The 26,614-nt window shown below is 45.6% G+C and overlaps 1 protein-coding gene across 1 annotated transcript in view; it reads left to right on the plus strand.

Moving 5' to 3' along the window:
* The window catches only part of LOC144755772 (uncharacterized), a 40,932-nt gene that overhangs the window by 713 nt on the left and 13,605 nt on the right, over window positions 1-26,614 (plus strand). The window contains exon 2 of the mRNA XM_078644993.1: window positions 19,677-19,803. Coding sequence (XP_078501119.1) covers window positions 19,677-19,803 — 127 coding nt within the window. The remainder of the gene's footprint in view (window positions 1-19,676; window positions 19,804-26,614) is intronic.

The raw sequence follows: 26,614 nt of genomic DNA on the forward strand, positions 1-26,614 counted from the left end.
CATGCACTCTGTCACTCCTCATGTTATGACCATAAGGAAGAAGCCCCCCACCATAATACTTTTAGGTCCTAGAGTAGGGAGGACATTTGTTTGCCAAAGAAGAGAGAGAACCTCTATGCCGTCCTGTTTAGTTTAACAAACGACCACAAAGGTTCTATACTGCCACAGTGCCCTCCTCATGTTATTTCCATTTGTAAAGCGCATTGTCACCCGCGAGGGTATCCTAGGGCTGAGCAGGTGTGTGGCTACCTATGATAGGTTGGTTAATTAAAAAGGCAGACCTTTAGTTTCTTGCCGTATTCAAGAGAGGAGGCTCTGATGTGGATTGGGGGTTCGTTCCATGATTTATGCGTGATGTATGGGAACCTCTGTCCTCCTGATCTGGTGGACATGTGGCATGTAGGAGTCCTGCTGAGGGGTCTAGATGGTTGGTGGAAGGAGAGGTGACTGTTCAGGTAGGTAGGGGGATAAGGTGTGTAGTGCCTTGAATCTGTGTGTGTGTAAGGAGTCAGAACTGAGCATCTTTGTTTATCTGGAACCTATAGAGCTCCCAGAGGTGTGGGGTGATGTCAAGGTTCATATAGATGTCATCTGTGGCAGCAATGATGACTGTTTTTGTATTGTGGTTTGGTCTAAATCCTAACTGCGTAGCTTTAAGAGGCTGCTAGTTGGTGAGGCATCAGTTGATTAGTTTCTCCAAGACCTTTGTTAGGTGTGGTAGGAGGTAGCTGGGTCTGTAGTTGGAAAGCATGGGTGGGGTCCTGAGCAGGGAATGATAGTGGCATGTTTCTTTGCTGAGTCGATGGATGTGTTGAGGATTAGGTGTTAGTGCTGCGCTGATCAGAAAGAGTCATTTGGAGAAGTCTTAGTGGGAGCACAGCTCAGATGGGACCTCTGAGTGGATTGACTTTGTGGCAAGAAGCGATGTCAACTGTAGTGATGGCATCCACCAAGTCATGGTTTATTTTGTGGCTTAAATGGGAAGTGAGTTGTAACGGTGACGAGGTCGGGTTGAGGGTTGAATATGCTGTATATGGAGGTGACTTTGTTACAGAAGAATCCATTTATTGATGCATTGACTCATTCTTGTATTCACCGCCCCCCCAAACTCAACAAGCGTATGTTAAAGAAAAGATCAAAATTGGAGAAAAAACATGGCAGCACGCAAACTTGGCATGCATTTTCTTGCAGTCTCAAAATAAAAATTAAGTATAGTGATGTGCGGCCATCTCGCAGTGATATTCCACATAATGTATCGTTGTGTAAAGTTCCAACATACCTGCCAGAATTAGAAGAAACCGATTGGCGACATTTAATTGATTAAAGCAAGGATATGGGATCATGGAAGATCAATGGAATATCATTCAGAGATGGCTGCACTATAAAAGCATTGGGCAACCACCTTAAGATGCTATAGTGTATCAGTGTTGCACTGTTCCAAGGTGGCCAATGTGGCCTGAACATGGTGGCCGTCTTGGAAATGGTAAAACAGTGATACACTATGAGAAGTAACATCCCAAGATGGCTGCCCACTTTAGTAATAGTGGCTGCATGGGATGCATCACATTGCAGACAAAAGGTCGGTAATACTCGGGAGCTGCTTTTAAATGAAATAATGAAAAAGGACATAGAAACAGAAAATCAAAGGACTGACATCCAGTCCACACACTGGATACCATTTTTTCAGGTTGGATGTGCACATTTGATCAGCCGAAAAATAGATATGTCTAGCCTCCTCTGTTTGGCATAAATTTCCAAAATAAACAGGTTGGACGTATGGCATTTAACGTAATGTTACTCGATCAATTAAATGTGCAGCCTTTATCAGTGGCTTGTTGCCATAACTTACTAAGGCCTCTCGCATTGCATATAAGCTGTTAATCATCAGGCACATAAAAAAAAAATATATATATATATACAAAGTTACAGCTGGTAACAGAGTATTACACCACTAATGTGTAACTTCAATTTTTTTCAGATGTTGTTACCACTATCTAAACCCTTTCGTACTATGATAATCCGAGATTGTATGTTACAAAATACCATTATACAACCATCAACAAGTCTGTTGCCACAATGCGCTTGTAAATTCCTACTGGCTGTAAAAAACACATTTTACAGCAAATTGGTCAGGCTTATTACCTTTGATGTAACATTTCGAAAGTATGGTCAGATCAATGCCTCTGGTGTAATGTTTTTCAAATAACCACGCGGACCTTAATCCTTTATCGATTCTTCATCATCCATAAACTTTATTCGACAGTTAAGTCATAAAAGCACAACAATAAAAACATTCATCATAGTTCATTAAAGTTTAAAACTACCATATTTAGGCATTTTGAATAAATAATTAAGAAGTGATTAAATTCCATAAATAACTATTGAATACATTTTTTAAACTTAGTCTTTAAAATAATATTGCTTCATGAAAACATTCATATCGCATCACGTTTCGGTGTTTCATTATCAATTTTAAAATATATTTCTGAATCTGATAATTTATCATTAGATAGGAAAACCTCATGTACCCTTTATGGTACAGAATATGTATGACCACTATCAAAAATGTACATCATAGTATTTTAGAAGGATGAGAAATGCCCACTCCTAGCTGTTCGGAGGTAACATTTTTGATCTAATAGACCATGCACAAGTTCAGAAACTTCGCTATAGCTAGTGGAGGGGAAGGATCAGAGCATAATATTCTCATAGCCTCCACTTGTCTTCTGATACCCAACAAATTACAAATTGGTTTTATCCACTTGTGTCGTGGTTGGGCATGAAACGGGCGAAAAACATTATATGACTTACTGATTCCTACTGATCCCGGCACCTGGGGCATTTATCAGTAATAGCTCCAGCCCATTTGCTAGTGAACAACCTTGTTGGTAAGGTGCCTACCCTGAGCTGGAAATACAGTTTTAGGTCATAGGGCTTTTCAATAAGATCCCAATACTTCTCTAGAGCTGGCCAGGACTTATGTTCCAAAAACCGACCAGTGAGATGGGTAGCGAGGCCTTTAGAACAAGTTGCTGAAAGGACCATTTCCCAATATCTTTCCTTCCAGATCTTTTTTGAAGGAAAGTTAACATTAAGGGGATCCTCCCATAACTCAATCACACCCAATCTCGCAAACAATGATTTTATCTCTTTCAGCCATTTTATTTTATGGAACGTATCAACTTTGATAATGTAAATTAGGCCCAGAGCATAATGAGATAGTTCCTCTGTACACCATATTCTATGCCAAAATAGTAAGGGTCGAAGTTTGGCCAGATCTTCCACTGATTTCCTACCTAGATCCAAAAAGAGAGGTCTAAGTGGGGTACTTTTTGGGACACCAGTAACTTTACGGAGAAACACGTTCTCCGACGGGGACAAGTCCTTTAAATTTTGCAAACTCAATAGGTAATAACAGTTGATTTACAAATTTGAATTACCCTAAGTCTCCCGATAAAAATGGTACCTCACTTGTGTGGGTCGGCCTTGTGCCCACTGCAGGAAACGGCGCAAAACACAACTTGGTCGCACCGCAATTGGTTAGAGAAAAATGACGCTTTTTTTTGCAAAGTGCCTAGCTGTAGGTTTTGAACCCTAGCTCTGCCGGCACCTAGGGAAACCTAGCAAACCTATACATTTTTGAAAACTAGACACCCAGGGCAATCAAGGATGGGGTGACTTGCCTGCCTCCCACCTGGTTCTGTTACCCTGAATCCTTTGCAAACCTAAAAAATGGACCAAAAAAACACATTTTCCTCACATTTCTGTGGTGGAAAGTTCTGGAATCTGCGTGGATCCACAAATTTCCACCCACCCCGCGATCCCCAAAGTCTTCTGAGAAAAATGGTACCCCACTTGTGTGGGTTGACCTACTGCCTGCGACAGGAAACAACGCAAAATGCAATGTGGTCGCACCTCAATTTTGCAGTGAAAAATTACCCTTTTTTGGCAAAGTGCATAGCTTTAGTTTTTGAACCCTAGCTCTGCCAGCACCTAGGGAAACCTAGCAAACCTATACATTTTTGACAACTAGACACCCAGGGGAATCCAGGATGGGGTGACTTGACTGCCCCCAACCAGGTTCTGTTACCCAGAATCCCTTGCAAACCTAAACAATTGACAAAAAAACACATTTTCCTCACATTTCTGTAGTGGAAAGTTCTGGAATCTGCGTGGATCCAGAAATTTGCACCCACCCCGCGTTCCCCAAAGTCTTCTGAGAAAAATGGTACCTCACTTGTGTGTGTCAGCCTAGTGCCTGCGACAGGAAACGGCGCAAAATGCAACGTGGTCGCACCTCAATTTCGCAGTGAAAAATGACCTTTTTTCGGCAAAGTGCCTAGCTGTAGTTTTTGAACCCTAACTCTGCCGGCACCTAGGGAAACCTATACATTTTTAGGTCTCGCCTATCCCATTCCGCAAGGAATGGATAGGGGAGAATTGGAATGGTATAGGGGAGAATTATAGGGTTGGATCAGGAAAGCTAAACCAGGCGGCGGATTTCGACGAGTGCATGTGCCCCGTGCGCGTTCACAAACCAGCTACGTCACAAACCACCATTTGTCTCTCAGTGCCTCACACACTTCAAAGGCTCCGCTCCCCGCCGCCCGCCCACTTCCCCTCCCACCTCCGCTCTTCCCATTCACGCGCTCGCACATCAAAGGCTGTTGTGTCTGATTGTGGCGCTGCAACCGGGCGAGTCAGACTTCATAGGAAAGCTGCCATTTCCGGTCTTGCAAGACACGATAATGGTCACCTTTGTTATTTCCCAAATACAAAAGGCTACTTTTTACCGTTAAAGATAATCTTGACGGGTTCTTCTTCCTTTCAAAGTATATATTTTTTGTTCTCCTAAAAACATGGTAACGTGCGCCCTCCTGTGTCCATATAGGTTGCGTCTTTCCTGTCTCCCCTTTCATGTATTCTTCTTCTTTTCTGCCATGCTGCCACTACCGTCTCTCTTATCATTGCCTACTCTCCTATCGTTGGCTGTCTCTAACGTGGAACACACACTTTTCATGCTTCTGAGGTCGATAACATGAGCCCCGTTGCATTGACACACACTGCCCTCACACACACAAGTTACTGTCACACATACAATGCTCTCAGACACACAGGCTGCTCACACACACAGGCACTGTTCACACACAGGCACTGTTCACACACACACAGACACTGCTCACACACACACAGGCACTGCTCATACACATAGGCACTTCACACACACACCGGCATTGCGCGCACACACCGGCACTGCGCACACACACAGCCAAGTCAATATTTCTTGGATTTAGTGGTACACACATCCTCGTTTTCCACCTACTCAAATATACAAATGACCATGATCGTCGAAAAACGTCTGTTTTGCTGCGCATCAATATGAGAACGCTGGTGTTTGTTTAATTTAGTGACTGGCGACTGTTTATGCATCATTTTGTGCTTCATATAGTTCCCAAGGAGTTGTGGTTCCCTATGTGCCTGTCCCGAAACAATAGATCTCTGCGCCTGCTACTGTGACGTTAGGAGCATTCTTGAACCAACCACTTGAATTTTTATTTTTATTGAATGTCATTGAGGAAGTGACATAAAATCGTTAAAGTGCTGCTTGATTTATAAGCTGTACTCCTCCTGTCTTTGGGCCTGCCCTCTGAGGAAGGTCAGCCCCGTAGAATGACAGTGTGTACATTATTAAGGGACAACACATGGCCCATGAATTTCTGCAATCGCTTAACTAGGTTCTTGTCCTGCAGCCCAAAATCAGGCAACGCTAATTGTTTGCGTTTTTAATTTTTTATCTGGGAGGAAATAAATAAATAACAAAAGCCCTCTGCTTGCATGCTACTTTCGCGGCTCCTTTGATGTGCGTCCATTTGCCACCAGCCACTTAGCCACTATGTGTGCGCACGCCGCCTCTGCTGCCAGGCTTCAGCACACCAGGCTGCATACCCCCTCACCCCCAGTCACTGCATCCGCGCCCACTTCACACGCGCTCTGTAGGTCATAAACAGGACCATCTGCTCCACTCCCAGCGCTGCATGACCGTCTTCAAAGCAAGCTTGTAACACGAGCTGCCCTCAGACGTTCCAAGACACACACTTTTCATGCTTCTGAGGTCGATAACATGAGCCCCGTTGCATTGACACACACTGCCCTCACACACACAAGTTACTGTCACACACACAATGCTCTCAGACACACAGGCTGCTCACACACACAGACACTGTTCACACACAAGCACTGTTCACACACAAGCACTGTTCACACACAGGCACTGTTCACACACACACACAGGCACTGTTCACACACACACAGGCACTGTTCACACACACACACACACAGGCACTGTTCACACACACAGACACTTCACACACACACACTGGCACTTCACACACACACACCAGCACTGCGCGCACACACACAGCCAAGGGTCCAAGGGAAAACGTATAAATAGGGATGGTTTTAAAAGAAATTTGGACTCGTTGTGCCTTTCTGCCCTCTGCATCACCACATCATCACTCAGCACCACCACGTTATCACTCAGCACCACCACATTATCACTCAGCACCACCACATTATCACTCAGCACCACCACATTATCACTCAGCACCACCACATTACCACTCAGCACCACCACTCAGCACCACCACTCAGCACCACCACTCAGCACCACCACAGCACCACTCAGCACCACCACAGCATCACTCAGCGCCACCCCAGCATCAATCTGCGCAACCATTCAACAACAACTGGTTCAAATATGTTCTCTCAATGGTTCAAGCTTTATTACAAATGTCACAAAAAGATGTTAATATTTCACTTCTGTTCTTGGTTTTTCGTCACACTGAACATAATCTTCACAAAAGTTATTTACAAAAGTTTACGGTATTGCCATTATAAATTAAAATCACTTTTATTTAAGTATTATTTAAAAAAATTAAAAGCTATTGTTATTTGTAATATCAATACATCTCAGTCACGTAAATACAACATATTTTGCATTACAAATGCTATAGGTGTCACATTTGCGAAAGTTATAACTATTGGCATTGTAAATGACAAAGCTATTAATTTAGCTATTTTCAAAACCAACACATAAATAAAAAAAAATGTCATTTACAAGACCAATAGCTCAAACATTCCTAATGCAAGACCTATTGCATTGCAAATGCTTGTTGAAAACTAGATACCCAGGGGAATCCAGGATGGGGTGACTTGACTGCCTCTCACCAGGTTATGTTTCCCAGAATCCCTTGCAAACCTAAAAAATTGACAAAAAACAAATTTTCTCCACATTTCTGTGGTGGAAAGTTCAGGAATCTGCGTGGATCCACAAATTTCATCCCACCCAGCATTCCCCCAGGTCTCCCGATAAAAATGGTACCTCACTTGCGTGGGTGGGTCAAGGACCCGCAACAGGCAAGGGCCCAAAACCTATTGAGGCGACATCAAGATTACCTATCACAAACCAACCTGGTTTTGCAAGGGGGTTCCTATGAGTTTTTTGCCCGGGGACTCGGCGGCCATCTAGGGAAACCTACGTAACCCACACATTTCTGGAAACTAGACACCCGAGGGAGTCCAGCGAGGTATGGCTTGCGTGGGTCCCCTATCATTCTCCTACCCAGAATGCACTGCAAACCTCAAATTTTGCTAAACAATTCACTTTTTTTCTCACATTTCTGTGTGGTAAAGTTCTGGAATCTGCGTGGATCCTCAAATTTCCTCCCACCCAGCGTTCCTCCAGGTCTCCCAAAACAAATGGTACCTCACTTGCGTGGGGGTAGGCATAGTGGCTGCAACAGGAAAAGGCCCAAATCGTACTGTGGAGACTTCAAAATTACCTATAGCAAAACTATCTGGTTTTGGGGGGAGAGAGGGGACCTGAGATTTTGGCCCCGGGCTCGGTGGCCATCTTGCTAAAGTATTAAACCCAAACATTTTTGAAAACTAGACACCCGGGGGAGTCCGAAGAGATGTGGCTTGCATGGATCCCCCCACGTTTTCTTACCTAGAATGCCATGCAAACCTCAAATTTAGCTAAAAAAACACATTTTCACATATTTGTGTGTGGAATCACTGTGCCGGCACAAATTTCCAACTCCACAGCGTTCCCCTTAGTGTCCCGAGTAAAGTGATACCTTACTTTTGTGGGTGTCCAAAGCAGAACTGGCTAAAAACGTACTTTAAAAAAAACGTAGCGCTTAGAATTCTCGGTGCTATACTCTAAATCCCTATGTTTTGGGCTCTTCCTAGTCACAGGCCTTTGGCCCACTCACACATTTTCCTTGGGAGAACAAGGGGAACGCTGGGTGATAGGACATTTGTGCCGGCACGGTGATCCCACACAAAAATGTATGGAAAAAGTTTTTTTTAATCTAAATTTGAGGTTTGCAGGGAATTCTGGGTAGGAAAACGTTGGGGGACCCACACATGCCATACATGGCTGGATTTCCCCGGGTGTCTACTTTTCAGAAATGTGTGGATTTGGTAGGTTTCCCTAGATGGCCGTCAAGCACGGGGCCAAAAACCCAGGTGACCCCCCTTGCAAAAGCAGGTGGTTTTGACATAGGCAATTTTGAAGTCGCCTCACTACGTTTTGGGCCCTTGCCTGTCACGGGCACTTGGGCCTCCCACACAAGTGAGGCACCATTTTTATCGGGAGACCTGGGGGAACGCTGGGTGGTTGGAAATTTGTGTGAGCCCGGTGATGCCACACTTGCCACACAAAAAAGTGTGAAAAAACTGAATTTTTCAGCTAAAATTGAGGTTTGCAAGGGATTCTGGGTAAGGGGACGGTGGGGGATCCACGCAAGCCATACCTCCTTGGAATCCCCTGGGTGTCTACTTTTCAGGAATGTGTGGGTTTGGTAGGTTTCCCTAAATGGCCGCCAGGCACGGGGTGAGAAACCCAGGTGACCCCCTAGCAAAACCAGTTAATTTTGACAAAAGTAGTTGTTAAGGTCTGCAGCGTGACAATTTTGGCACAATATTGCAAGGAAAATGTGACAGACATAGTGTGTTTTGCAGGATATTGTGGATAATCTAACTTTTTAGAATTCACCAGAGAGACATCATCATGTACTCCCAAGCGTTTTCAACAATATCTAAAATTGGTAGGTTATTCTTAGGTGGAATGTACACTTTGGCAAAGAGACTAAAAAGACAGATTCCTGCACAGCCATCTATTCCTCAAAAACACACACATACTGGTTGGATTTGGCACTAGGGCGAGTGATGGTTCAGTATATATAATTTTATTAACAAGAGATTTCAATCTCTTGTTCAAATGCACTGTCAATTACATGGACAAAAAAACGGAACCAATGACTCGCAGCTCGTGAGCTGTAAAGCCACTTCAAGGCACCAACCGCTTTACAGGCCATTCAAACACCTTTCACACTTGATACACTAAAGACCATTCACAACACCAGGTACAAAAGCAACACATCACAACATTTACAAAAAAGGGACAAGGGGCACCCTGCTTCAAAAATAAAAAAAAAATACTACACAGCCATCGATTCCTCAAACACACGCACATACTGGTTGGATGTGGCACGAGGGTGAGTGATGGTTCAGTATATACAATTGTATTACCAAGTGATTTCCTAAAAATGAAATGCACTGTTAATAATTGAAAGGATGCGAAACTGAACCATTGAGGGATTTCACAAAAATGAAATGCACTGTTAATAATTGAAAGGATGACAAACTGAACATTGACTCACAGCTCGTGAGCTGTAAAGCCACAACAAGGCACCAACCTCTTTACAGGCCATTCATACACCGTTCATACGTGTGATACATACAAAACATTCACACCGTCAGCCCCGGACCCATCACATTACTTCCACCAGCAGACAGCGCCATTCAAGGGCCCATCACTTTCACACGGCCACATTCCTGACACAGCCACTACACAAACTGATGGATTGCATGGAGTGGCGCTCAGCTAGCAGTGTGTGTAGTGACCAGCATCAAGTCACTACTCACACACCGCCAGCCAAGCATAACTCCGCGCACACCGCCAGCCAAGCACCAGTGCACGCACACCGCCAGTCAAGCACCAGTCCATATACACTGCCAACCAAGCACCAGTCCACGCACTCCGCCAGCCAAACGCCAGTCCACGCACACCGCCAGCCAAACGCCAGTCCACGCACACCGCCAGACAAACGCCAGTCCACGCACACCGCCAGCCCAGCGCCACTCCAGGCACACCACCAGCCAAGCACCAGTCCAGGCACACCACCAGCCAAGCACCAATCCAAACACACCTCCAGGCAAGCACAAGTCCACACACACCGGCAGCCAAGCTCCAGACCACACACACCGACAATCGCCACTCCACTCAAACCGACATCACATTTAAGATTTTTGTAAATATAAATAAGAAAACACAAACCAATTGCAATTTGATACAAATCTACTAACACAACAACTAAAACTAAATACACTACAGAAATGCCAACTTTGAAACTGAACAAAAATTATTAAACAATAGAAGCCAAGCAGTTCACTTTACCACTCATGTATGCTTCCAAAAATTCTTTTGCGTGTGGTACATTCTAAAACAAGCAGGCACGCACAGACTAGGGTTAGAAGGACCCTCGGGGCAGTACATACGAACTCCTTCCGCACACCTGTTCGCCAACAGACTCTACATCTCCAACTGGGAAAGTCCTTTGAGGATGTAGGAGGAATGTGATCAGGAAAGTGGCGATCTTTCGATATAGCAATTTCCTCCACCACTCCAACTCTAGAAACACTTGCCTGTTCCACCACATCCAGGCTGCCTATTACAGACTCCTGAAAATTTACAAAAGTCATCTTTGACTGAGGACAAGATTCCTGGAACACAACAAATGCATTGAAGGTTGCCAAGTGGAAAAGATGGATAGCCAACTTCTTGTACCAAATGTAAGCCTTACGAAGAGCAGCATACGGTTCCAACCTCTGATCTACTCTGTCAACACCACCCATGTGTCTATTATAGTCTAAAAGGCACACAGGTTTGCGCGCTTCAGCAACCTGACCCCAGTCACCGGTTCAGTGCTTGCATCATGTATGGTAGTCAACATGTAGACATCGCTCCTGTCTGAAAACTTCACAGCTAGAAGCTCCTCACAACGCAACGCAATGCACTGCACTGTCCCGGGCGAGCTTTTGACAAACAAGTTCTTTTGGGAAACCTTTACGGTTAGAGTGGATTGTGCCACAAGCAACAGTGTCCACTTTGGCCAATTCCCTGAACAACCGCACACCAGTGTAGAAGTTATCTACATATAAATGATGGCCTTTGTTAAATAATCCTCTACCAAGTTCCCACACAATTTTCTTAGTCACTCCAAAAGTGGACGGACAACCAAGTGGGGTTAATCCTGGATTCCTTACCGGTGTACACCCTGAAATTAGAGACATATCCAGTCTGACTGTCACACAGCATATACAGCTTATTTCCATAGCGTGCCCTCTTACTAGGAATGTATTGCCTAAAAACCAAGCGGCCCTTGAACAACACCAAAGACTCATCCACTGCAATTTCTGTCCCTGGAGCATAGATCTCAGAAAATCGATCAACAAAGTGATCAATGACAGGGCGAATCCTGAAAAGACAGTCACAATCAGGGTGATCTTGTGGCAAAGCTAAACCATTATCGACAAAATGCATCATCCGAAGCAGAAGCAAATACCTATCACTACTCATGACTGCCGGAAATATAGCAGTTGCCATCAAGGGACCAGTAGACCAATATGAAGCCATCGATGGCTTCATAAGCAAGCCCATCAAAAAAGTTAAACCCAAGAACTTCATCTCTTCCAGATTTGTGGGAGTCCATCGGGTAGCTCTAGCGTGGGGCTTAAGGCTGGCACTGTTCTCCCTCAAAAGCTGTTCGGCATACAAATTAGTCTGCTAAACAATCTCTGCCAAAAACACATCATCCATAAACAACTGAAAAAAATCAATCAGTAAAAAAGTTTTCAGTGTTCACCCTACACCCTGGAACACCAGTAAAGTCTGACAATGCCGGCTGCACCATGCCTGGGGCAACCCAGAGGTCAGAACTTTAAACGGGAAGTCTTGCAGCTCCAGGCTGCCGCCCAGCTGCCTCTTGTCTCACTATACCAACAGGAAGTCTTGCAGCTCTAGACTGCAGCCCTGATGCCTCTTGTCTCACTATGCCAACGGGAAGTCTAGAAGCTACAGGCTGCAGCCCAGATGGCTCTTGCCGCACTATCGGCACAGCAATGTCCTCCTCTAACACAGGCACTTCATCCACACCAAAAGTAGCTTCATCAGAACTCAGAGTATCTTCATCCTCAGATGATGCCATGCGGAGAGAAAACTCACTACCTGAATCTTCACCTCTGACTCAGAATCAGAGTCAGTCTCTGGACCATGGTCAGAGGAAGAATCAAAAAGCATTCCAACAACTTGCTGAGCAGTAATCCGGCGGCTAGCCATTATCCTTACTAAGAAAGGAGACTGCACAAACAACTCAACCAACACTGTGCAAAGTAAGTAAAAAAAAGTAAGCCTTTATCACAAAGATCTATATACTGAAAAACAATACAATTCACTTACAAGAGACAGCTACACTCACCAGCACCTACTCTGCAAAGACTCAGCAAATAGTCAACGATATCCCACTAGAAAGAAGAAAAAAAACATAAATCTACAGAAAACAAAATACACATCAAGCACAAATGCAAAACATGTGTTACAATCACAAAAAACACAAACCAAACATACTGGTATTATTACACACTTTGCAAAAAACACATTTACATTGAAATTGTACAAAAAGGTCTCTTACCAAACACATGCAAGTATACAAACAGCAGAACCACCAGTAACGAAACCACACACTGTAACAGTCTAAAGAGCAAAAGCCTTGAACAAGAACAAAAAAGGGGGAAATAAAACATCACACTTTACAAGAAAAAAAACCAATACACATTATAACAGGCTATGTCACAAATGGGGCAGAAAGGGCTGAATACACTTAAACAAATATATGTCCCCTGGAAGCAAGCACAATCTTTATTTTTACATCCCTGGCACTAGTGGGCTGGGGACAGAGCCGCCAAACAAATCAGGCTGTCTGTCCCCAGGGGGCGCAGAATATACTTTTTTTAACAATTGGGCCCCCAAGAAGCAACCCTTGCCCAAAGGGTCGCTTCCATTTCAAAATAAAAGATTTCCCTGGTGTCTAGTGGGGTTTTCTGCCCCCCCCTGAGGGCAGAAAGGCCAAATTAAACCACTGATATATATAAAAAAATATGGGCCCAAGGAAGCGACCCTTGCCCAAGGGGTCGCTTCCGATTTAAAAAAATAAATAAATAAATCCCTGGCTCTAGTGGGCTTTTCTAAACCCCCCCAACCTCCTCCCCCGGTGCAGATCGGCCACAAAAACGGCCGATCTGCCCCGGGGGGGGGGGACAGAAAGGTCTGAAAATACGTTTGTCCCCTTAGGAAGCGACCCTTGCCTAAGGGGGTCGCATCCTGTGCACATTTAAACTTTTTTTTAAAAATTCCCTGGTGTCTAGTGGGGCATTCCTGGCGCACGATCGCGACGCTGTGCGCGATCGTGCACCAGGAATGCCCTGCATTGGGACATCAGGGGAGAGGAAACGCTGTGCGCGCTGACATCATCAGGAAGCGTGGGGGGGGATCTGGGGTGGCAGCGGAAACTCTTCCGCTGCCATCTCTGTTGGAATGGGCACAATCGATGCTCCGGGGGCTGTGCTGATGACGGAACGGTTCCGTCATCAGCACAGCCCAACCGATGCTGATGACGGAACCGCTCCGTCATCAGCATCGAGGGGGTTAATATACAGTTTTCACAATCAATAAGTTGCACTTACTGCCTTAGTCGGTGTAGATGTGATTTTTTATAGTAAATAGATCTGGACAATGGCATGGATCACTGACTTGTCAACTTAACAAAATCAGACATGCTCTATTGAGCTTAGGCTTTCCCACATGCCAAATAGTGCATTACAACCGTCCCCGCCAATCCTGTCAGTGATGCAACCTAACTTCTGTCGAATCAAAATCTGTACTCAAGGTGATTGACATGGTCAAAATCAAAGCCCCTCTTTCAGTAGTGCTTTTGAAATTTTATTTTCATTTCATCACAAAAGATCGGTGGCAGTTGTGCATCAAGGCAGAATAGATGCCACCTAGTTGTGCCACTTATTCCAAATTCGGTACCCCTATATAGAATGACAGAGGTGTTAATATAATTTGTTGGGCAGTAGCACCTGATGGGCATTTGCCTGGAGTGGAAGTCATGGCATCGAACGATGACACAGGCCTGACAGTGAAGGTGGGCTCTTGAATGCCAGTGTGCTGCAGACTCTGTCCTTCACCATTCAATATGTGGATCTCCTCCTAGTACCGATGTGGAGGAGACTGTATGTTTAGCACCCAGACCTGGTCTCCCTTCGGTTGAATTTAGAAAAGGTGGTGGCTTGCCTTTCGTAAGGAGAACACAGACTACAACCTTTAAATTGAGCTTCTCTGGCTGCTTTACCCGCTCCTCCTGTTAGCATAGATAACAGCATAGTGCTGTTATCTGTTTATGCCTACTAGACACTTGCTGGGCCCAGTCCTTTTGATTGTCAGCCTTCATGCAAGCCTAATAATGTATGACGTTGCTGCTCAGCTCTGCATCCTGAAACCTGAGGCTTTCATGCTCTACCTTATCTCCAGCTCACATCTTCAAGCCCTTGTCTGTCCATCATTCTTCTGCTGCTGTGCTCTGTGTTACAAAACTATTCCTGTCTCCCCATCTTTCCACTAGGGATATTGCCACATTAAAAGCACTAATACAGGTCTCTGCTGCTACCCTTGATTGACTAGTGGTGTTGTAATACATCTTTCAAAACTCCATGTACTATTGCATAGTGCTCCAAAGGTGAAACATTACCCTCTGTTCCCGTTGATCCACTGTCTTGGTTGTTTACTAACCTTGAACTGAGGAAAACCCTGTCCTCTTCGAATTTGTGTTTTGTTGATAAAAGAGCTGATTATTACTGTAAGGTATACAAAAACAAAAGAGGGAGTGAAGAGGTAAAAAAACAAGACTGATTCGTCATCCTCAAAAAGTCTTAAAGTAAACAAAAGGAATCCATCCTTCATGGAGTGAAAGGAAGGTATCCTTCTATAGTATGAGTTGTGTTTCTCTCCTATTGTTTTGGAAAGCACCCAGCTTTGTTAAAAGTACCCATAATCCACCAAAAGGACCCTTGGTGGCATGCTTCATCATCTGGTTCTTCCTGCCCCGCTGCAGGACGGGGCGTGCTACAACCTACAAACACATGGGAGCACTGGTTAGTGAACACTGTGTGATGCAAAGTGGGAGTGGAAGGGTCAGACGTGCAATAGTGAAATAGCTAAAAAAAACAATGTTGATGTTCCTTCTAGCTGGTAATGTGAAAAGTGGGGGAAACAGAGGTTCTTATGCTATAATGAGCTAACCTCTCCTTCTTCGACATGTTTCGAAGCCATCCCCCTGGCTTCTCCTCAAGAACGTAACCCCCCGGACCATAACCAGCTAGAAGGAACATCAACATTTATTTGTAAACATAGCCAGGTATTTTTTTTGCTATTTCACTATTGCACGTCTGACCCTTCCACTCCCACTTTGCATCACACGCAGTGTTCACTAACCAGTGCTTCCGCGTCTTCTTAGGTCGTAGAACGCCCCGTCTCGCAGCGGGGCAGGAGAACCTGATGATGAAGCATGCCACCAAGTGTCCTTATGGTGGGTGAGGGTTATTTTAACAAAGTTATGTGCTTCCCCAAACAATAGGAGAGAGACACAACTCATACTCTGTAAGGGTACCTTCATTTCACTACTTTCCACTCGATTACTGTAAGGTGGCTTGGCCCAGGTGCGATTGGCCTTGGGTTGATTGTGAGAGCTTATCCAGTATCACCCCACTGCCTCGCTTGCAATGTTTTATTTTGCATTTGCTGGATCTTACCAGTTCTGTAGCGAGGGGCAGGTCCAAGGCACAGGAGGGTGAGGAGTGCTACGTGCTCCCCCGAAGTGCTCATAAGTGTTTGGCTGGCCATCATAGCCAGCCCAAAGCGAAAATGTACATTTATGTTTCTCCAGTCCGGCTCCATTGAGCAGCCGGGCTGGAGAAACCCCCACAGACTCCCTGACCTGCCGGAGCGTCTTTCTAGCCCACCCTGGCCAATCCCATCGCCGCTGTGCAGCATAGGAATTGAATGGAGTCTGTCACAGGGGCTGCTGGGACCAAGGAAGAGGGAAGGCGGCGAACGCGATGCGACACTGGACGCGGCTGGCATCTAAAGGTAAGTTTTTTTCAATTTGTTTTGTTTTCCTTCGCATTTGCTATGACCAGGCCTCATTGCCACACTAAACGCAGACAAACCAAGCTAGGCAAACAGTTTATGGCTCCTTCTCAGGGACCGTTTAAATCTGCTTACCTGACTCAGCCTTTTGACCATCTCTTATCACTACATCGAGCAAAATTTGGAATACTACTTGGCTTCCCAATCAATTTGTGTGCATTGACTGGACCTGAAAGAAGTAGTTGCATGATTGGAATAAGAATTTGTACTGACGTTGTATTGAGGTAATGTAAATTTAGATATAAAAATTTTGGGGACTTTCCAAGCACTCCCATTTTACATTTTTTTTTATTTAATTTTTTTATTGCTGCATAACATATAGTATTACAATCCATAATCAAGAGAGCTGCTACTTAGTATACATTTGTCTTGCATTATATCAGTACATTAATGAGTATACTTTGATGAAAACTTGAGATCAGAATAAATTTGGCACTGTGCGGTCCTCCTGCGATGACTCCGTAGCAGATGTGGTGCATAACCACTTTCCCCAGAACTGTTCCCATTTTTTGGGGCATTGTCTATTTATATAAACAACTCTTTCGGCCACTATGGCCATATCCATGTCCTTACTCCAGTCTCGTATCGGGGGAATGTTTCGTGCCCCCCCATAGTCTGGCTGTGTTCCTCTCAGCTATCATCATTCCCAGTGTCGCCATGGTTTGCGCTGTGGTGTTAAGATCTGTTGCTTCCCATATGTTTAATAGACATCGTTTAGGTACTGGTGGTACAGGGGCCTCACTGATTTGTGTTATTGTGGACATAACCTTCTCCCAATATGTCGCTATTGCTGGGTATTCCCACTTTATGTGATAAAATGTACCTAATGGGATTATTTTTCCCCTGTCCCACAGATCCCCTACCCTTGATATTCCTATGATGTCCCATTGTCTGAATCCTTTGCTATTGCGCAATTTGCCTAGTTTACCTGTGTGCCTAGTTTACCTGTGTCCCAAAGGGGTGTTGCCTGCGTGATCTTATTATTCCAACCCAGCTTTTTTTGGACCATACGCCAAAGCCGAGTCGTATGCTTTGTCGCTCCTATCTTGTGGTTAGTGTTATATAGTGCTTGGTTGAGCCCCTCCGGCCTCAGGACAAATCTATCCAGGCAATAGGCCCGGTCAGTATACTGGACATGAACCCATTGATTTATCGCGGCCAGTTGGGATGCTCATTAGTACTTTTGTATATTGGGGAGCGCAATGCCACCATCATACCAACATAACTAATTTGGTCATCGCTCTCCGGGCTGGCTTCCCATTCCAAAGGAGTTTGGTCACTTCTGTTTCAATTGAGCGGAAATAGGACCGGGGGGGGGGGGGGCTTAGAATGGAGTGTTATGCAGAGCATAAAGTAATCGAGGGAGCGCCATAATTTTGAGGAGCACTGCCCTCCCTAGCAGTGTAATGGTAATGATTGCCAATGTTTTGTATCCCTGCCTAATCTCTTTAGGGGCTCTAGAAGATTTAGGGTCATAAAGTCCTCTGGGTCTGAAGTGATATGAATCCCCAAGTATTTAAAACTGTCCTCCACTATTTTCACGGCACATCCTCTAGGTAGCTTCGGTGGTGGGCCTGCCAGGACATACAACGTTGATTTGCTCCATTTAATCATGTAAACGGAGTGCTTCCCATAAGAGTCACAAATATTCAAAATTCTATGCATTGAACGGTTGGGGAGGCCATATACAAGAGGATGTCATCTGCATATAAGGATATGCGCTCCTCCTAGCCCTCGGTCCAGCGGAGCCCACGGATAACCAGATCCTGTCTGATCCATGCGGCTAATGGTTCCAGCACGTGTGCGAAAAGGAGCGGCGACAATGGACATCCCTGTCTGGTCCCGTGCCCCAGAGGGACCTCCTTGGATATGGGGCCGTTCGCTACTACATGCGAGAGAGGGTTTTTGTATAATAATCTTACCCAGGAGCAAAACTTGAGTCCGAATCCCAGTCGCTCGAGAACCGCAAGTAGGAAAGGACACTCAACTGTATCAAAGGCCATAGAGGCGTCTAGAGATAATGTTATGGCCTCAGTACGTTGTGCAGTTGTCGCAGGTTTAGGGCTGCATTACTGCCTGGCATGAACCCAGACTGATCTGGGTGTATCAACTTAGTTAGGTAGGGCGTCATTCTGTTTGTCGGGGCTTTGGCCAATGTCTTTGCTTCCACGTTGATTAGGGAGATCGGCCGGTAAGAGGTGCTTTCCCGGGCGGGCTTTCCCGGTTTGTGTATAGCCACCACTGTTGCCGTCCTCTGATCTTTAGGGAGTTCTCCCAATTCTAGGCTTGCGTTGTACATGGTTAATAGGTGTGGAGTAATTGCATTAGCATTTCTTTTATAAAATTCTATAGGGATGCCATTCGCCCTAGGGCTTTTTCCAGATTGTACGTTCCCTATCTCTGTCGTTAGTTCGTCAGTGGTGAATTCTGATTCCAGCAGCAATGTTTCTTCTTCTGTAAGCCTGGGGAGTTTTATGTCTCGGAGGAACGCCTCTGCGTCCTCCCATTGTATTGTGTTTGTAGGTGTATAGACATCGGTATAGTCAAGTGTCTTCTATCGCTTGGGGGTCTGTCACTATTTCTCCCATAGTGCTTTGAAGTTCTGCCACCCAGCGACTTGCTCAATCTCGTTTATCCACGGAACTCTCTTTTTACGTATATTTTTTCATTAAAATTACTGTAATAGATAAAGTGACTAAATGATTTTCCTAAGTACTGAATAATGAAGAACAGTGATCAACTAAAAAAAAGTCCTATCTATCCACAGAGACCCTTGGCGACCCCCGTCCCCCCTACAGTCATGGAGGCCACACTGGTCTTGAGTGGGGAGAGTAGTCCTTTACAGTATTGCCACCTACCGATGTATATTGAATAGGTTAGTCCGCTAGTAGAGTAGCGCAGGTACACTGCTACTAAGATGTAATTACAAATCTCTGAAGAATGTGGCTCATTGATTATGTCTCCATTTCACCTGCCATTGATTTCAGTAAGCAAATTCATATCAGTTTGATGTCTTTCTGGTTCTGTGGCAGAAATGTTGAAAATCAATGGTGTGACCTTTTTTATGCTGACCAGATGTAATAACACGGTTCTTGATTTTTCAGTGCTTACTCTACACTTTATAAGGTTAGGAAAGTGAATTAACACATTAACCTACACATCTCTATATTCGTCATGGGACCAAAGATTGTTTCATTTGCTCTGACTTTCTTTTCTGCAGCAGTCCGAGTTGAGATTGTATTCAGCAATTGGGACTAATTCGATATTTCTGCTTTTCTTTCAGACACCAGTTACATTTTATATTGTCGCTATCCAGTTTGCGGATGAGGTGATGGCTACTGTAGAAGAAGAACAGCCGTCTACCATAGTCGTGAAGCAAGAACAGGGTGATGAACAATTGATTTCAGAACGTAAGAGTTTATGATTGCCATCCTTAGAAATTAAATGCTGCCCAATACCTTATTTTGTCCGAGGCTAAACTATATTTAAGAAGATAACAAAGGCATGTACAGAGTTCCCCGAGGGGATGAAAGAAATAAAGGGGATGGGTACTCTCTCTAAAGAGGATTAAATAGTGTAGCAGGGAATCAAGTAAACCCTTGACGGAATTAAGGATGCCTCACACAATTAAAAGGCTGGACAACGATTGCCATCCTACCTAATGATTGTATTGTGTCATCATTGGCCTCCTGCTCCAGCGGCGGGCTGGCGGTGCAATGCCTGCCGGGTAGCACGTAGTGCTACTCTTTGGGTGGCGTTCTTTTATTCCTAGCTAATGGATGTATGCGTGTGTTAGGGGCCTCAAAAGTGCAAAAGTGAGCGTAAGTGAAGGTTAAAATAGGTCAGTAGAGTCCATTAAGAACACTTTAATGATATGGCTCACTGCCTAGTTAAAACTGGTAAAGGGAGGGGTAGCGAAGCACAAGGAGTTAGGTAATCTGGCCTCGTTCGACCCTCACCTATTGTGCGGTCAACATGTTTCTTGCCGTGAAGGCAATTCGTCAGGACCTATAGATGCTCATCAGCACGCGGGTGATTTCAACCAAGTTGAAAGAAATTTCTTATACAACCTGTATGTCAGGGCAGGAGGGCATCCTGCATGTGTTCCCGCCCTAAGTGTTGGGAGAGAAAGGAGTACAATCAGTCCTAGGTACATTAAGTGGGAACTTTACATGTGGAAGCATACTGTAGTCAATCAATATGGTTCAAGGCGTATACAAGCACATAGTGGTGAAGTGCACAAACATGTAATAGTGACTTTGCGTTAGAGAGAGAGAGAAGGAGTATTCAAAGGAAGGGGGTGTGCGTCATTATACAACACTGAGACGAATATATCAGTTCGATATGTATCGATTAATACACTCCATGCAATGTCACTCATTCGTGTGTTCAAGCTTAGGGTAGTGTATTCATAAAAAGAATCTGAGAAATCAGAGCCACAAACGTTTCACTGGGAAATTTGGTGTCGGGTTCACCAGAATGGTGACACTCGAAATTTCCTTACCCGCAATCCCTGGTGGACGGGCCACACAGTCTGTCCTTGGGGGGCCTGAGCAGGGAGGAATTTCCTAGTTGGGAAGGTTGACAAAGTATGTTTGGTGTTCATAATCGGTGCAATCTCTGAAGTGGTTAGACCGTCAGAGACAACAAATGCTGTTTAATGATCAAAAAGTACAAAAATCACTCCGCCCCCAACGTTGCCGTTACTCCCTTACCTAGATAGCTTGAGGCGTTCATCATGTAAGCACCTACCCACCCCACAGCGGCGAAATCGCAGGACAGCCGGTGGATCGGTTTGTGTCTGCGGGGTTTAAGAGCAGATAGCCGCGAGGGTTGTGGGTGGGCGTGTCTATGGTGCGTTGCTAGGCAATGCGGGAAGGCATCGTATGGAAAGGGAAGGCGGTCAGTAGACGCCACTAAGAACCGTCTACAGTGGAGCGCCATCTTAGAATGGTGGAGTACCATTGTCGAAGAATGCACAAGCTCCACAGTAAGGTGTGGACGGAGTACAATCGGCCCCCAGCATGGCGTAGAGGGTGTGGCACGTAGTTAGGGGACAGACTGAGCGTGGTCTATCTGGCCAGCATATTCCAAGAAACGGAGTCATTAAGACCGTGGACATCTGTCTGAAGGCGGTGAACCCACCGCTGTTCCATCCTATACAGTGCCTGTTGGTTGATGGATGGGTGGCATTCAAGGATAGTCCATTGTATGTCTTTAGCCAAGTGCCCTTGTTGTCTGCAGTGTTCGTACAACCTCGTGTGTGCCTTCTTACATCGGATGTTGCTATTATGCTCCATGATGCGTAATTTGACGGTGCGCATCGTCATCCCGATGTAAATCAATTTACAAGGGCACGTAAGCATATAAATGCATTTTGCACTGTTGCAGTTCGTATGTTTGTTGCGGTGCCAAACAAAGTCATTGGGGAGTTCTAGGGTTTTGCCCTGGATAGTCTGAGGGCATACCACACAGGATCCACATCGATGATGGCCCGTGACTGGGGGCAAATCCCACAGGGTATTCAGCGGACGTGTGCTGGATTTTTTAGGGCGGGTGTGGATCAGAGTGTCTTTAAGGTTGGCTGTCCTTTTAAACGCAAAACGTGGACGTGGTAGATCGAGGCCCACCGTATTAAGGATTCCGGAATGTGAGTTCACAGTCTTCTTTATGAACGTAGAGTTCCTTGTGTAAGATGTAACACAAGTGATCATTTCATCCTTCTCCTTAGTGTGGGTTTCCAAAAGCGAGTCTCTGTGGTTATTGAGGGCCCTCTTTGCTGATTTTTTGAGGAGTTGTGTCGGGTACCCCCTGTCCTGGAGCTTATGTTGAAGGATACTCGCTTCTTGTTTGTAATCCCCTATTGACGTGCAGTTTCTGCGAAGTCGTAGAAATTGCCCGAAGGGCAGGTTATCCCTCAACGATCTGGTGTGGTGGCTGTTGTACAGGAGCAAGCTGTTCCGGTCAGTCTCTTTTTTGAAGAGAGTGGTGGAGATTTATGTGGGATCCAACTTGATAGTCAGGTCTAAAAAGGGGACGGACTTCTTAGAGATTGTACCTGTAATTTTTAGAAAGGGGTCTTGTAGGTTAATCCACGTGCAGAAGGCCTCACAAGTAGTTCGATCACCTTTCCAGAATATTAAAATGTCGTCGATATAGCGACGCCAAAGAGTAAGGTGTTCACGGAACGGGTTCTGTTCAGGTGGATAGATGTGGTTCTTTTCGAAGGTTGCCATGTACATACAGGCCAGGCTCGGCGCGAAGGTAGAACCCATCGATGTCCCGCAGATCTGGTGGTAAAGTTGTGACTCGTATCTGAAAAAGTTTTCTGTGAGGGCTATGTGGGCTAGTTCCATGATGAAAGTTATGGGGGTTGGGGAGGACCATTCTTCCAAAAGTAAGGTAGATTCCACGGCTTCTAGAGTTGCTTGTTGTGGGATGTTAGTGTATAGTGCCTCTACATCTAACGTTAGGAGGAGGTCAACATCTTCTCTGCCATCCACTTCTTCAATAAGGCGAAGGACGTCTCTGGTATCCTGCAGGTAAGAAGGAATTTGTTTGACCAGAGGCTGCAGGAAGGCATCACAAAATTGAGACAATGGCTCCAGGAGTGACCCAATCCCGGAGACTATGGGTCTTCCCGGGACAGGGGTAATCCCCTTGTGAATTTTGGGGAGTGTGTAGAAATAAGGCGTGATGGGTTCCATGGTGGTAAGGAAGTCAGCCTCATTCTTGGTGATCCATCCGTTCGTTTCTCCCTCAAGGACAAGGCTCATGATAGTCGTTGTCAGTCGTTTAGTGGGGTCCTCAGTAAGGGGTCGGTAGTGCGTGGTATTAGACAGTTGTCGTCTGCACTCACGGTCGTAGTCCTCGTAGTCTTGGATGACTGTTGCTCCCCCCTTGTCTGCCTGCTTAATGACGATAGATTCATCCTTCCCCAGATTGATGGATGCTTGTCTTTCTGTGGAAGTGAGGTTGTGGAACTGTTTGATGTTTGGTTTATTCTGCAGACTAGTCAGAACCGCTCGTTCAAAAGTCAGGACCTCCGGGGGGACCATCCCATCAGTAGGGGTGAAAGTAGACGGTCTTCTCAGTCCAGTATCATCACTGATAAGCTCAGGTTTGTTGTCAAAGAAAGCACGGAGGCGTACTTTCCTAAATAATTGTTTGATCTCAATCATCTCCTGGAAGCTGTCTGGGGTGGGGGTCGGGACGAACCAGAGTCCCTTTTCCAATATGCTAGTCTCCACAGGTGAGAGGGTTTTCTTGGAGAGGTTGACAATCAAGCTCTTCTTCCCCTGGATGTTATGCTCCTGGTTTCCATTGTGACTTGTGGTGTCAGTGGATCTTGCCACTGTACTCCTTTCTGACCTCCTCGCTTTCGCCCTCTTCCTCTGCCCCAGCCTCTGCCTTGAAAAGGTGGCGGATTTGGAGGGTAAAACTGTGGAGGGCCTTGCGGGAAGAATGGATAATGCCAAGGTGGTGTCATATGAGAAGGACCCATGAATGTTGGGCCTGGTTGGTAGCCTTGTTGCCAGTTAGAGCGTTGTTGGGTCCGAGTATTCCTTCCCGGATGACCGCCACTGGAATTGCTGCCCGTGGAGCCACGGCTACTGTTGGTATCCGAATTCTCATCTGAAGAGTAGTTGGTCCTCTTCCCTTTAAAACCATCCTTGAGGTAGGGGTATACTTTCTCTTTCTCGAATTTGGTGATTTCTTTTTGGAGTTTAGTTGTTTTTTGTTTAAGGAGAAAGTCGTGGTGGTCTGACATCTCTTGATTGATCTCAGCTATCCTGGTGGTGAAAGCTGCTTTGTTATTCTTATTGATGGCACTTTTCATTGTGGCTTCTATAGCTGAGATTTTGTCTTGTAGGGCATCAGCCAGGCGCTTTGCCGTTTGTGAGATCAAGAAGAGTAAGTCTTTGGTGCATTTCCACGACACCTGGCACCAGTCGTCATTAAGCAGGCAGACAAGGGGGGAGCAACAGTCATCCAAGACTACGAGGACTACGACCGTGAGTGCAGACGACAACTGTCTAATACCACGCACTACCGACCCCTTACTGAGGACCCCACTAAACGACTGACAACGACTATCATGAGCCTTGTCCTTGAGGGAGAAACGAACGGATGGATCACCAAGAATGAGGCTGACTTCCTTACCACCATGGAACCCATCACGCCTTATTTCTACACACTCCCCAAAATTCACAAGGGGATTACCCCTGTCCCGGGAAGACCCATAGTCTCCGGGATTGGGTCACTCCTGGAGCCATTGTCTCAATTTTGTGATGCCTTCCTGCAGCCTCTGGTCAAACAAATTCCTTCTTACCTGCAGGATACCAGAGACGTCCTTCGCCTTATTGAAGAAGTGGATGGCAGAGAAGATGTTGACCTCCTCCTAACGTTAGATGTAGAGGCACTATACACTAACATCCCACAACAAGCAACTCTAGAAGCCGTGGAATCTACCTTACTTTTGGAAGAATGGTCCTCCCCAACCCCCATAACTTTCATCATGGAACTAGCCCACATAGCCCTCACAGAAAACTTTTTCAGATACGAGTCACAACTTTACCACCAGATCTGCGGGACATCGATGGGTTCTACCTTCGCGCCGAGCCTGGCCTGTATGTACATGGCAACCTTCGAAAAGAACCACATCTATCCACCTGAACAGAACCCGTTCCGTGAACACCTTACTCTTTGGCGTCGCTATATCGACGACATTTTAATATTCTGGAAAGGTGATCGAACTACTTGTGAGGCCTTCTGCACGTGGATTAACCTACAAGACCCCTACTAAAATTTACAGGTACAATCTCTGAGAAGTCCGTCCCCTTTTTAGACCTGACTATCAAGTTGGATCCCACATAAATCTCCACCACTCTCTTCAAAAAAGAGACTGACCGGAACAGCTTGCTCCTGTACAACAGCCACCACACCAGATCGTTGAGGGATAACCTGCCCTTCGGGCAATTTCTACGACTTCGCAGAAACTGCACGTCAATAGGGGATTACAAACAAGAAGCGAGTATCCTTCAACATAAGCTCCAGGACAGGGGGTACCCGACACAACTCCTCAAAAAATCAGCAAAGAGTGCCCTCAATAACCACAGAGACTCGCTTTTGGAAACCCACACTAAGGAGAAGGATGACCTGATCACTTGTGTTACATCTTACACAAGGAACTCTACGTTCATAAAGAAGACTGTGAACTCACATTGGGGAATCCTTAATACGGCGGGCCTCGATCTTCCACGTTTTGCGTTTAAAAGGACAGCCAACCTTAAAGACACTCTGATCCACACCCGCCCTAAAAAATCCAGCACACGTCCGCTGAATACCCTGTGGGATTTGCCCCAGTCACGGGCCATCATCGATGTGGATACTGTGTGGTATGCCCTCAGACTATCCAGGGCAGAACCCTAGAACTCCCCAATGACTTTGTTTGGCACCGCAACAAACATACGAACTGCAACAGTGCAAAATGCATTTATATGCTTACGTGCCCTTGTAAATTGATTTACATCGGGATGACGATGCGCACCGTCAAATTACGCATCATGGAGCATAATAGCAACATCCGATGTAAGAAGGCACACACGAGGTTGTACGAACACTGCAGACAACAAGAGCACTTGGCTAAAGACATACAATGGACTATCCTTGAATGCCACCCATCCATCAACCAACAGGCACTGTATAGGATGGAACAGCGGTGGGTTCACCGCCTTCAGACAGATGTCCACGGTCTTAATGACTCCGTTCCTTGGAATATGCTGGCCAGATAGACCACGCTCAGTCTGTCCCCTAACTACGTGTCACACCCTCTACGCCATGCTGGGGGCCGATTGTACTCCGTCCACACCTTACTGTGGAGCTTGTGCATTCTTCGACAATGGTACTCCACCATTCTAAGATGGCGCTCCACTGTAGACGGTTCTTAGTGGCGTCTACTGACCGCCTTCCCTTTCCATACGATGCCTTCCCGCATTGCCTAGCAACGCACCATAGACACGCCCACCCACAACCCTCGCGGCTATCTGCTCTTAAACCCCGCAGACACAAACCGATCCACCGGCTGTCCTGCGATTTCGCCGCTGTGGGGTGGGTAGGTGCTTACATGCTGAACGCCTCGAGCTATCTAGGTAAGGGGGGTAACGGCAACAATGGGGACGGAGTGATTTTTGTACTTTTTGATCATTAAACAGGATTTGT

Source organism: Lissotriton helveticus, chromosome 5_1, assembly GCF_964261635.1.
Source record: "Lissotriton helveticus chromosome 5_1, aLisHel1.1, whole genome shotgun sequence".
Classification (NCBI taxonomy): Eukaryota; Metazoa; Chordata; class Amphibia; order Caudata; family Salamandridae; genus Lissotriton; species Lissotriton helveticus.